General features: G+C 37.7%; 1 protein-coding gene across 6 annotated transcripts in view; it reads right to left on the reverse strand.

Annotated features, from left to right (window-relative positions):
- Window positions 1-10,973: 10,973 nt before the first annotated feature.
- Window positions 10,974-13,807, reverse strand: part of CCDC85A (coiled-coil domain containing 85A) — a 184,703-nt gene continuing 181,869 nt past the window's right edge. For all 6 annotated transcript variants that reach the window (XM_035272519.3, XM_008980674.6, XM_035272517.3 and 3 more), the window contains one exon: window positions 10,974-12,878. In XM_035272519.3, the coding sequence (XP_035128410.1) occupies window positions 12,829-12,878 (50 nt within the window). In that variant the 3' untranslated portion in view covers window positions 10,974-12,828. The remainder of the gene's footprint in view (window positions 12,879-13,807) is intronic.

A 13,807-nucleotide genomic window follows, 5' to 3' on the forward strand; every position in this document is an offset into this window, starting at 1 on the left:
ATAGATGCAATATAAAACAATAAAGGGGAAATCACCACGGATTCCACAGAAATTCAAACCATCATCAGAGAATATTACAAACAACTCTATGCACATAAGCTAGAAAACCTGGAAGAAATGGATAAATTCCTGAACACTTGTGTCCTCCCCCAAGCCTAAACCAGGAGGAAGCTAAAACTATGAATACACCAATAACAAGGTCTGAAGTTGAGGCAGCAATTAAGAGCCTACCACACAAAAAAAGCCCAGGTCCAGATGGGTTCACAGCCAAATTCTACCAGACACACAGAGAGGAGCTGCTACTATTCCTTCTGAAACTATTTCAGACAATCCAAAAAGAGGGAATCCTTCCCAAATCATTTTATGAGACAAACATCATCCTGATACCAAAACCCGGCAGAGACTCAACAAGAAAAGAAAACTTCAGTCCAATATCCATGATTAACATAGATGCAAAAATCTTTAATAAAATACTGGCAAGCCAATTGCAATAGCACATCAAAAAGCTTATCCATCATGATCAAGTAGAATTCATCCTTGGGATGCAAGGCTGGTTCAACATACACAGGTCTAAATGTAATTCACCACATAAACAGAACCAAAAACAAAAACCACATGATTATCTCAATTGACACAGAGAAGGCCTTTGACAAAATTCAACAGCCCTTTATGCTAAAAACCCTCAATAAACCAGGTATTGATGGAACGTATCTCAAAATAATAAAAGCTATTCATGACAAAGCAACAGCCAATATCATACTGAATGGGCAAAAACTGGAAGCATTCCCTTTGAAATCTGGCACTAGACAAGGATGCCCTCTCTCACCACTCCTATTCAATATAGTACTGGAAGTTCTAGCCAGAGCAATCAGGCTAGAAAAAGAAATAAAGGGTATTCAAATAGGAAAGGAGGAAGTCAAATTGTCTCTATTTGCAGACGACATGATAGTATATCTAGAAGACCCCATCATCTCAGCCCAAAAACTCTTGAAACTGATAAGCAACTTCAGCAAAGTCTCATGATATAAAATCAATGTGAAAAAATCACAAGCATTCCTATACACCAACAACACACTGAAAGAGAGCCAAATCAAGAATGAACTGCCATTCACAATTGCTACAAAGAGAATAAAATACCTAGGAATACAACTTACAAGGAATGTAAGGGACCTCTTCAAGGAAAACTACAAACCACAGCTCAACAAAATAGAGAGGACACAAACAGATAGAGAAACATTCCATGTTCATGGTTTGGAAGAATCGATATTGTGAAAATGGCCATACTGCCCAAAGGAATTTACAGACAGAATGCTATCCCCATCAAGCTACCATTGACTTTCTTCACAGAACTGAAAAAAAACCACCTTGAACTTCATATAAAACCAAAAGAGAGCCTGCATAGCCAAGTCAATTCTAAGCAAAAAGAACACAGCAGGAGGCATCACACGACTGGACTTCAAACTATACTACAAGGCTACAGTAATCAAAACAGCAGGGTACTGATACCAAAACAGAGATATAGACCAATGGAACAGAACAGAGGCATCAAAAGCAACACAACATATCTACAACCATACGATCGTTGATAAACCTGACAAAAACAGGGAAAGGACTCCATGTTTAATAAATGCTGTTGGGAAAACTGGCTAGCTATGTGCAGAAAGCAGAAACTGGACCCCTTCCTGACACCTTACACTAAAATTAACTCCCAATGGATTAAAGACTTAAACATAAGACCTGGCACCATAAAAACCCTAGAAGAAAATTTAGGTAAAATCATTCAGGACCTAGGAGTAGGCAAGGACTTCATGAGCAAAACACCAAAAGCATTGGCAACAAGAGCCAAAATAGACAAATGGGACCTAATCAAACTCCACAGCTTCTGCACAGCCAAAGAAACAGTCACTAGAGTGAATTGGCAACCAACAGAATGGGAAAAAATTTTTGCTGTTTACCCATCTGACAAAGGGCTGATATCCAGAATTTACAAAGAACTCAAATAGATTTACAAGAAAAAAACAAACAAGCCCATTCAAAATGGGAAAAGGATATTAACAGACACTTTACAAAAGAAGAAATACATGCGGCCAACATACATATGAAAAAATGCTCATCATCACTGGTCACTAGAGAAATGCAAATCAAAACCACATTGATATACCATCTCACTCCTGTTAGAATGGTGATCATTAAAAAATCTGGAGACAACAGATGCTGGAGAGGATGTGGAGATATAGGAACACTTTTACACTGCTAGTGGGAGTGTAAATTTGTTCAATCATTGTGGAAGACAGTGTGGCGATTCCTCAAGGACCTAGAAATAGAAATTCCATTTGACCCAGCTATCCCATTACTGGGTATATATCCAAAGGACTATAAATTGGCCTACTGTAAGGACACATGCACACGAATGTTCATTGCAGCATTGTTTACAATAGCAAAGACCTGGAACCAACCCAAATGCCCATAGATGATAGACTGGACTAGGAAAATGTGGCACATATACTCCATGGAATATTATGCAGCAATCAAAAAATGATGAGTTCGTGTCCTTTGTAGGGACATGGATGAATCTGGAGAACATCATTCTCAGCAAACTGACACAAGAACAGAAAATGAAATACCACATATTCTCACTCATAGGCGGGTGATGAACAGTGAGAACACATGCACACCAGGAAGGAAGCACTATACACTGGGGTCTACTGGGGGAAGTAGGGGAGGGACAGTGGAGGGGGGAGCTGGGGAGGGATAGCACGGGGAGAAATGCCAAATGTCAGTGAAGGGGAGGAAGGCAGTGAAACACACTGCCACGTGTGTGCCTATGCAACTATCTTGCATGTTCTGCACATGTACCCCAAAACCTAAAATGCAAGAAAAAAAATCACAAGCATTCCTATACACCAATAACAGACTGAAAGAGGGCCAAATCAAGAATGAACTGCCATTCACAATTGCTACAAAGAGAATAAAATACCTAGGAATACAACTAACAAGGAACATAAAGGACCTCTTCAAGGAGAACTACAAACCACTGCTCAACGAAATAAGAGAGGACACAAACAGATGGAGAACCATTCCATGTTCATGGTTAGGAAGAATCAGTATCATGAAAATGGCCATACTGCCCAAAGTAATTTACAGACTCAAAGCTATCCCCATCAAGCTACCATTGACCTTCTTCACAGAACTGGAAAAAACCATCTTAAACTTTATAGAGAAACAAAAGAAAGCCCGCATTTCCAAGTCAATTGTAAGTAAAAAGAACACAGAGGGAGGCATCACATTACTGGACTTCAAACTATGCTACAAGACTACAGTAATCAAAACAGCAGGGTACTGGTACCAAAACAGAGATGTAGATCAATGGAACAGAACAGAGACATCGGAGGCAACACAACATATCTACTACCATACAATCGTTGATAAACCTGACAAAAACAAGCAATGGGGAAAGGATTCCCTGTTTAATAAATGGTGTTGAGAAAATTGGCTAGTCATGTGCAGAAAGCAGAAACTGGACCCCTTTCTGACACCTTACACTAAAATTAACTCCAGATAGATTAAAGACTTAAACATAAGACCTGGCACCATAAAAACCCTAGAAGAAAATCTAGGCAAAACCATTCAGGACCTAGAAGTAGGCAAGGACTTCATGAGCAAAACACCAAAAGCACTGGCATCAAAAGCCAAAATAGACAAATGGGACCTAATCAAACTTCACAGCTTCTGCACAGCAAAAGAAACAGTCATTAGAGTGAATTGGCAACCAACAGGATGGGAAAAAATTTTTGCAATTTACCCATCTGACAAAGGGCTGATACCCAGAATTTACAAAGAACCTAAACAGATTTACAAGAAAAAAACAAACAAGCCCATTCAAAAATGGGCAAAAGATATTAACAGACACTTTACAAAAGAAGACATACATGAGGCCAACAAACATATGAAAAAATGTTCATCATCACTGGTCATGAGAGAAATGCAAATCAAAACTACATTGATAGACCATCTCACTCCAGTTAGAATGGCGATCATTAAAAAATCTGGAGACAACAGATGCTGGAGAGGATGTGGAGAAATAGGAACCGTTTTACACTGCTGGTGGGAGTGTAAATTTGTTCAATCATTGTGGAAGACAGTGTGGCGATTCCTCAAAAACCTAGAAATAGAAATTCCATTTGACCCAGCTATCTCATTACTGGGTATATATCCAAAGGACTATAAATTGTTCTACTATAAGGACACATGCACACAAATGTTCACTGCAGCACTGTTTAAAATAGCAAAGACCTGGAACCAACCCAAATGCCTATAGATGATAGACTGGACTGGGAAAATGTGGCACATATACACCATGGAATATTATGCGGCAATCAAAACCGATGAGTTTGTGTCCTTCCTAGGGACATGGATGAACCCGGAGAACATCATTCTCAGCAAACTGACACAAGAACAGAAAATGAAATACCGCATGTTCTCACTCATAGGCGGGTGTTGAACAATGAGAATACATGGACACAGGGAGGGGAGCACTACACACTGGGGTCTGCTGGGGGGAATAAAGGAGGGACAGTGGGAGGTGGGGAGTTGGGGAGAGAGAGCATTGGGAGAAATGCCAGTTGTGGGTGAAGGGGAGGAAGGCAGCAAATCACACTGCCACATGTGTACCTATGCAACTATCTTGCAGTTCTGCACATGTACCCCAAAACCTAAAATGCAAAAAAAAAGTAGTTTTGGCTTAGTATCCCTTTTTTAAGGTAAATGAATATATAATGAGACCTGTGATCACAGCTCCTACTTCTATATGAAACTGAGGTAGGAGATGAGACTCAACTCCAGAAGCATGGCTCAGACAAGGAGCCAGATTGAGGACTAGCTAAAACAGAGGAGAGGGAAGAAGCAGCTTTCCAATCGGATGTGCCCACCAGTCTGCCATGTCAATCTGTCATTGCCATAGCAACACCAGAGAGTTACCACCTCTTTCCATGGCAATGACTCAATGACCCAAAAGTTACTACTATGTCCTTGGAAATTTCTGCCTAAACTACCCTTTAATCTAAATGCAATTAAAAGTAGGTAAAAATATGGCTGCAAAACTGCCCTGAGCTGCTACCATCTGCCCATGGGGTAGCCCTGCTCTGTAGGAGCAGTCAGGGAACTGTAACACTGCCTCTTCCATAAAGCTGTTTTCTTGGCTGGGCGCGGTGGCTCAAGCCTGTAATCCCAGCACTTTGGGAGGCCGAGGCGGGTGGATCACGAGGTCAATAGATCGAGACCATCCTGGTCAACATGGTGAAACCCCGTCTCTACTAAAAATTACAAAAAATTAGCTGGGCATGGTGGCGCGTGCCTGTAATCCCAGCTACTCAGGAGGCTGAGGCAGGAGAATTGCCTGAACCCAGAGGGCGGAAGTTGTGGTGAGCCGAGATCGCGCCATTGCACTCCAGCGTGGGTAACAAGAGCGAAACTCGGTCTCAAAAAAAAAAAAAAAAAGCTGTTTTCTTCTACCTATGGCTTGCTCTTCTTTTAAATATATATAATATATACATATATATAATACAGCTTTATGGAAGAGTCATACACACACACATACACACACGCCATGGAATACCACTCAGCCATAAAAAGGAATGAAATAATGGTATTTGCAGCAACCTGGATGGAGTTGGAGACCATCATTCTAAGTGAAGTAACTCGGGAATAAAAAAAAAAAATTCTCTGTTCTCTCCCATAAGTGGGAGCTAAGCTATGAGGAACACAAAGGCATAATAATAATAAAATGGACCTTGGGGATATGAGGGGGAAGGGGAAGAATGGGATAAGAGATTTAGAAAACTACACATTGGGTACAATGGACACTGCTGAGGTGATGGGTGTGCCAAAATCTCAGAAATCACACCTATAGTATTTAGTCATGTAATCAAACACCACCTGTTCACCAACAACTATTAAAATAACAAAATAAATAAACCAACAAAGAAATAGTGCAATTAAAACACAACTAGGAAATGAGAGGATGAAGAGCAAAGGTAGAGAGTGAGAGAAAGCACTGTGGGAACTCATGAATGAAGATTCTACTTCCCTTCATTTTCAGACTTTAAACAATCTTCTGCTGAATTCTAAAAATGGATGCCATTGTATGAAAATATTACAATTTTAAAATCCATTTTCTTGCTGACAGATGTGGTAGGCAGCCTCTGTCATGGCTTCCAGTGATCTTCACCTCCTGGTATTGACACCCTTTTGTAATCTCCTCCCTTTGAGGAGATTTGAGAATGGGTTCAACCTAGTCAGTTTTTTTTTTTTTTAAGCCACCAATATCCACAGCAACATACATGAACCTCAAATATTTTACTCAATTATGTTGAGCAAAATATTAATTCCCAAAACAGGCAAAATTAATTTGCAATGATAGAAATCAGAACATTGCTTAACTCTGAGGGTTTAAAAGATGTCTTCATTTGTTTGTACTCCTATAATAAAATGCCACAGACTGAGTAATTTGTCTGAACAGAAACTTATTGGCACAGTTCTGGTGGCTCAGAAGTCCAGTATCAAGATGCCAACACTTGGCAATGATCTTCTTGCTGCATCATCACAAGGCAGAAGAGCAAAAGGGCAAGAGAGGGAGAAAGTGCATGACGGCATCAACCCATTCATGTCTTAATCACCTCTTAAAGGTCCCACTTCCTAATGTTGTTACAAGGGCAAGTACATTTCAACATGAGCTTTTGCGGGAACAAACATTCAAACCACAGCAAAGAGTATTGCCTGGGAAGAAGCAAGGCATGGCATAGCACCACCTGTGGAATGTTTCATGTATATTTGAAAAGCATATATATTCTGAAGTTGTTGGGTATAATATTCTATAAATGTCAATTAGGTCTACATGTTTGATAATTGATAATGCTATTCAAGTTCTCAATATCTTTTATTTTTATCTTCTTGTTCTAGCAACAACTGAGAGAAAATTGATCAAATTTCTAACAATAATTGTGGATTTGTCTGCTTCTTACTTTAGTTCTGCCATTTTTTTTTCTTGGATTTTGAAATTCTACTTTGTTATACCCCATTAAGATTATGTCTTGTTATAAATTGGCTTTTCTCAATAAAATGACCATTTTTATATGTGTTAGCAAAAAAAGTCATCTGCTGAATTCTAGCAAACTGTATTGTCCTCAAGGTCTCTAACTTGCTCTTCAGCAATCTCCTTTCTGCTATATAGCGATGTATTTTTTAAACTAATGTTTCACTTCCATTACATAAAATTACTTTTAACAAATGCAGTATTTCCATCTTTCAGAGAATATATTTTATCTTTCTGAGAATATCTTAATTCTTTTCCTTAGTACTTACTATTATCTTTGTTGAGTTTTGTGTTTCTGATTCATAGTCATGGCTTTCCTCCAATGTTGGGTGATACTCTGTTACATACTCATTTAAGTAATGAAATTTCCTTATCAGCTTTCTGTGTTTATTCCACAACGTGCTTGTAGAAGAAATAGGACAGGCCAGGAACGGTGGTTCACACCTATAATCCCAGCACTTTGGGAGGCCAAGGTGGGCAGATCACGAGGTCAACAGATCGAAGACCATCCTGACCAACATGGTGAAACCACATCTCTACTAAAAATACAAAAAAAAAAAAAAATAGCTGGGCGTGGTAGTGCACGTCTATAGTCCCAGCTACTCAAGAGGTTGAGGCAGGAGAATCACTTGAACCAAGGAGGCAGAGGTTGCAGTAAAGTAAGATTGCACCACTGCACTCCAGCCTGTCAACAGAGTAAGACAGACAGACAGAAAGAGAGAGAGAGAAAGAAAAGAAGGAAGGAAGAAAAAGGAATGAAAGAAAGAAAAAGAAAGGAAAGAAGGAAGGAAGAGAAGAAGAAAAAGAAAGAAAGAAAAGAAAGGAAGAAAGAAAGAAGGAAAGGAAAAGAAAAGAAAGAAAGAAAGGAGGGAGGGAGGGAGGGACAGTCTGCTGGGCATGGGAAACTGTTAAGCCTCTTTAAGTGTAAAGGAGATGGAAGGACAAATTTCTATCAGGATGTGCCAGTAGCTAATGACAGGGGAACAAAGGATCCCTTTTCCTCTAGGTGTTACCAACTCTGAAAACTTTGCTGTTTCTCCAATTCAAATGTCCTTCTCTTCTCTGACTTGGGAGAATCTCTTTATTGTTATCTTCCTGAATCAAGGACAGAGCAGTATATACAGGAGTCAAAATGCCTGGGATGCCACACAATGCATGTAACAAATTCTTCCTGGTCCCGAGCACCCTCCTAGTCATCTTCCTTTTTCAACAACACCCTTCATCATGTACTTTGAATTATCGATTTGTTCTTCATTCATATACTGTTCGTCTCCCTTCTTTCCAAAATTCATCATAACTGCTGGCCTATGGAGCGCATTATTTCTTATGGTCTGGTGGGATTATGGATATATTTGTTGAAATACTTTTTAAATTATTTTAAAGGTTTGAGGCAAGAGGAAGCTGCAGCAGGTACTCATCCTGCTATTTTGAGATGAAAGTTTCTTGTTTTCTTAGTGAGATGAAAAACAAATACAAAGAATTAAATAGTTTCAGGGATTTTATTGGGAAAACCTACTGTTCATATGTGAATATCAGAGCTATGTCTTTTTTCCCCCTCCATTCACACAATCACCATCTGTGACTGGCCATGAAAAAGCCTGTGGTAACCTGGATGATGTAAAAAGGACAGAACTTCATAGTATTTAACTGTGCAGCTATAATTTCTGTATCTGGTAGTGACAGACCCTTCAGCCCTGATGTGATTTTTCTTCTCCAGCCTAATAGTATAAAACTGCCTCAGACCATGGGGTCTGGGCTCCTATGTATTGGAGGACTTGCTATCATTCCTCATTCACTGTCAAGACCACTGAACTTTAAGGCAGCAATAAGAACCTTACAACAACTCAGTGATATAGATGTCATCTCTATACAGCATGTGAGAAAACAGTCTCAGTGAAGTTAAATTGCTCAAAGTCACAAAGCTAATTATAAAGTCAAATGCTGAACTTGCTGGCCCAAATTCTGCCTCTCTAAAGTCAAATGTTCTTTATCCAATCCCTTCCAAAGGGAACCAGAATGCTACTGCGTCTCCCTGTATCCCACATTAAAGTTTAAGAAATGTGGAGGTTCCAGATAGAACCAACAGAACTCTTCACTTTATCACACACACTCTCGCTCTTTCTCTCTCTCCTGCTTAATACAGCATACTTTAAAATAGCTCCAGCCCAATGTGATAACTCTTTTGTAACTTCAACTTATTCACTCTGTAATTCCCACCAAAAAAATCTTCATCATGTAAGAGGTTGAACCATATGAAATTACTGTTTTAATAATCCAAAAGTGGTCAAACATTGGCAATTTCCTATGGTTCAACCTGATAGACTGTCTTTAATTGTTTAACAGGGTGGACAATTTTTATACTTTAGAAGGAACAGAATTAGGTGAAACCCTGTCTCTCCTAAAATACAAAAAACTAGTGGAGTGTGGTGGTGTGTGTCTGTGGTCCCAGCTACTCAGGAGGCTGAGGCAGGGGAATCGCTTGAACCTGGGAGGTGGAGGTTGCAGTGAGCTGAGATCATGCCACTGCACTCTAGGCTGGTGACAGAGCAAGACTCTGTCTCAAAAAAAAAAAAGAATTAAATATGTATATTAGTGTATGAATTCCTCATATCAGTGCCCTGAGCTTTGTTTGTTGAGGATCTACCTTGGTAAGCCAGCTTGAGGTAGGCAGATCCTTTCCAGAATTAGATTCAAGTGTTTCTACTGGAGAAATCAGTTTGCCCCTGATGTAGAGGAAGAACAAGGCAAGGAGAAGCTTACCACAGAGTGCAAGTTCTGGAAATTTGTGGAAATCATTTAGATATTGCTTACTCAGATCAAGAAACTAGATGTTTGAGGTAATCCTGTCTTGATCTCGAGGATCAAAAAGCTCTAGGTAGCATCTCAGATACTGCTCTTCCATGTATTTCTTGAGAGTAGTACACACTATGAGTCAGGAAGCAAAGCTGTGTTTACTCACATGGCAGTGATAAGCATTCATTAAACATTCATTGACCTAAGGAAGTCACCTCAATTAGACTGTCACTATTTTACTGGATATTACGTAAGATGACCTGAATTTCCTACAGTGACATACGCATGTGTTTGAAACTTGAAAGGCATTCATTTAAAAGATCAGATTCTGTTGTCAATCAGCTTGAAGGCTGGTAAAAAATATTCTGCCAAGATAGGTATATTAATCTTTGTCCCAGGTAAGATAAGATCATAAACTAATAACTTGGTCACATAAGAGAACAGCGCCACTCATTTTGATTGATAAATGTATTAGGCAATAGCAAGATTCAGGCACTGAGCTGTCCATCTTCTCTGTCATTTAAAGTTGAGGCTAATACTAAGTGTAAAAAGCCTTATTCCACAATCTCATTAGTGATATCCAAGAAGTATGTGAATTCTCAGAGCATATTTATGAGTGTGTTTTCCTATTTATCTTTGTTACATGTATAAATTATACCTTTCTCAATAATGTATAAGTTTCTTAGATAAAGAGGCCAAGTTTTCCATTTATTTGTTATTTCCCCTCCAAAATATTTCCTTCTAAAGACTAATGTTTAAAAAAATAAGTTGATAATAATTGAATTAATTTTAATCTATATAAATTAAAAGACTAAGAGGGTTTTATAACAGAAACATTTTAAAATATTTAATATACCATTTGATAGCTTTAACTACATCATAATAGACAATGGTGCAAGTTGAGGAATATCTGAATATTTAATCCCTCATTATGAGCATATTTTAAAACATGTCTTTGGTATATGTTTAAGATAATAAATCATCTGTATTACTATTATTACCACCACCACACAGGAGCATTAGGACATGTAATGACTATTACAAATGGACTCAATTTAGGAAAGACATTTTGAAGAAGACAAAAACACTGTGAGATTAAATAATTTATTACCATTGCTAAGATGAACACATATACTTAATACTCAATTTTATGCAGAACTTTAAAAAAATAGTTTTAATACAGTATCAAAATTTACACAAGTTTATTTTGTCAAAAGACCAGTGTCCCTTGCATTAGCTTCTGCAGGTTCTACTGCAGGCACAAAAGCTTATTTTAAATGTCTTCAGATTGTAGGAATACAACAATTTAAGGACGAAAGCTTTCCTAGGAAAGAAGGTGTAAATACAGCAAGCAATTTTCTTTTATAGAGTAATAATATTTTAAAATATAACATTTTAAAAGGGAAGCTTAAATTGTAACCCAATTCTGATAATTAGAGAGATAATTCTACAATAAATTAATTCATAAATATTTTCTGAAACAAGAGGGATGATTTTTTATCACAGTAACAATTTTGAAACTATAACAAAATTCCTTCACATTCTCCTACTAGTGACAATTAATTCATTATGTAATAAGCCCACTTAAAACAACAACAACAGAGAATATCTGCTATGAATCAAATCTCAGAAATTTAGAACCTATCTGAAAACGGGGAATTGTTGCATTCCTACTTTTATAATGTTGAACTACCGTAAAAGCGTAGCATTCAGTCACAGGCCTCTTGCACATTCATACAAGAAACTATCATTGCATTTGAATAAACACAAAATACCTATCATAGCATTTCCAGTACACACATTCTAATATTATATATATGTATATGTATACCAAAAATAAGAAATAAACTAAGCAAAGCTAGAACACCTCTTTTTCAAACCTCAAGCAATCTGAACAAGAGCTTTTAGCCTCAATAATGAAGGACATGCGTCAGTATCATAAAATGTTAGATAGCTGCAATAGGCAAAGAAAGCTTTTTTCATAAATGCAGTGCAATATTTTAAAGTTTACATAAAGTTTATTAAATATACAGCATGTCTAGAAACTAATTTGTAGAAATTGACATCTCACAGCTCGAAACACTTAGAAAAATTATGTTTGCTTGTTTTTTAGTTGAAATTGTTAATATTAACATCAATGGATACACTGAATGAATATGAAGGTTGGTATGCCCCAAGATGTGTCTTTGTGAGAAACTCATTAAGATGAAAAAAACCACACGTTTATAATGATCAATTGAAATAAATGGTACTCTCTGATAAGCACTCTACAAAATCTTGCTATCCTTCTAGCTGGTAGGGAGAATTTACGTGGTATTTTTTAGCACCTCGGAAGTCAAAACAAAACTCCAGAAACTTAATCTTATCTTGCATCTAAATTAATGATGCATCAGGAATTTGTATTTGGTTTGTCGACTGAAGTATTAAGAGGCAGATGCCCAATTCTCAAACTTGGGAAGCTCTTCATATCTTCAATCTGACATGGTAGAAAACTCCCACCATTAGGTGCAATGAGTCAGCTATATCCAAACCACTGAGGCTCCACTGAACTATTAAAACTATGCAGGTTTCCCAATTACAATATTAGATCTGGGGAGTTAAAAACACTTAGTTCTAATGAAAACACTGGACCAAAATGGTGATTTTCAAAGCTACTCTGTTTGAGATTTTCAAAGCTACCTTGTTTGAGATTGACTGTTGTGGACATTGAGGTGAGAGACACAGAATATCAGCTTGAGGGGAGAAGCTGTACTACAGGTTTTAGAGGGAAGATATGTGCAATGTACAATCACTCTATGTTTTTCCATGAGTCCAGGTTTGTGGAAACCCACTCTTTCCTTTTTCTTCTTCTTGTCATCTGTCTTTTTCTGGCAGTGGTGACCTCCTGTTTGAAAAAGAACGCATCTCACATTGGTCCTTTGTACTGGTTTCCTGACAAATGTTGCCTAATTCCAGGACACGAACCTGCAGCATCTCCAAGTTTCCTCCACACAACCTTAAAAAAAAAGAAGAAGGAGTGAGTATCTTATTTTTCCTCTTCTACAAGGAGATTTGAGGTTTTTAATGGGAAATTAAGAGAGGAGCAAAGATGAAGTAAAGACAAGAGACAAAATATCCACATGAATGAGTTTAAACACAAAATCAGATGTGATGACAAGCTTCTTAAAACACAAGAACTACTTAGTAGTTGGGACTACTACTCCTTGTTAGTAACCAGGGTCAAAATTTTAAAATGACATACTAACTTACTCTAGTTACAGAAGTGGTCCCCAACTCTGACTGCACACTAAGTACTTGAGGAACTCTTAAACAGTAACCCCCATGCTGGAAGATTCTGATTTCACTGGGATAAGTGAGGCAAGGACAACTGCATGCATTTTTTTAAAAGTTCTCAAAGTACTTCTAATGTGTAGCCAGAATTAAGAACACCTTGCCAAGATCATCCTTGTTCCTATATCATACATCCATAACAAAGGATTTCAGTGTTTAATGAGCTGAGGAAAATAAAGAAGCTTTTGTTATTGAGCTATTTAAGTCCTGAAGTGGTAATCTTAGGGCTATGAGTGAATTTCTCTGGCTTTTTCTACAGAGTGGGGTCATCAGTTGTCACAAATTAGCTACCAAGCAATATGATCTCTTGGATTTCCAAAACAGAAAACATCCAAATTTAGGAAAATGATAGGAATAAATTCAAGAATCACTGAAAGAGATACAATTACAATATGTTAGAATCTGGGCCACAAAGAGGGACAAAAGGTGCAATCAAGAAAAATGTAATCATAAAAGTAAAACTACTGAATTCACCTATTATTAATTATATTATATTATTATAATTATTATTATAATTATAGTGTATTATCAATATACTAACATTGACTGTAATACACATATATGCACATGCATGTATGTGCACATGCACAATAA

Source organism: Callithrix jacchus, chromosome 14, assembly GCF_049354715.1.
Source record: "Callithrix jacchus isolate 240 chromosome 14, calJac240_pri, whole genome shotgun sequence".
In the NCBI taxonomy this organism is placed as follows: domain Eukaryota; kingdom Metazoa; phylum Chordata; class Mammalia; order Primates; family Cebidae; genus Callithrix; species Callithrix jacchus.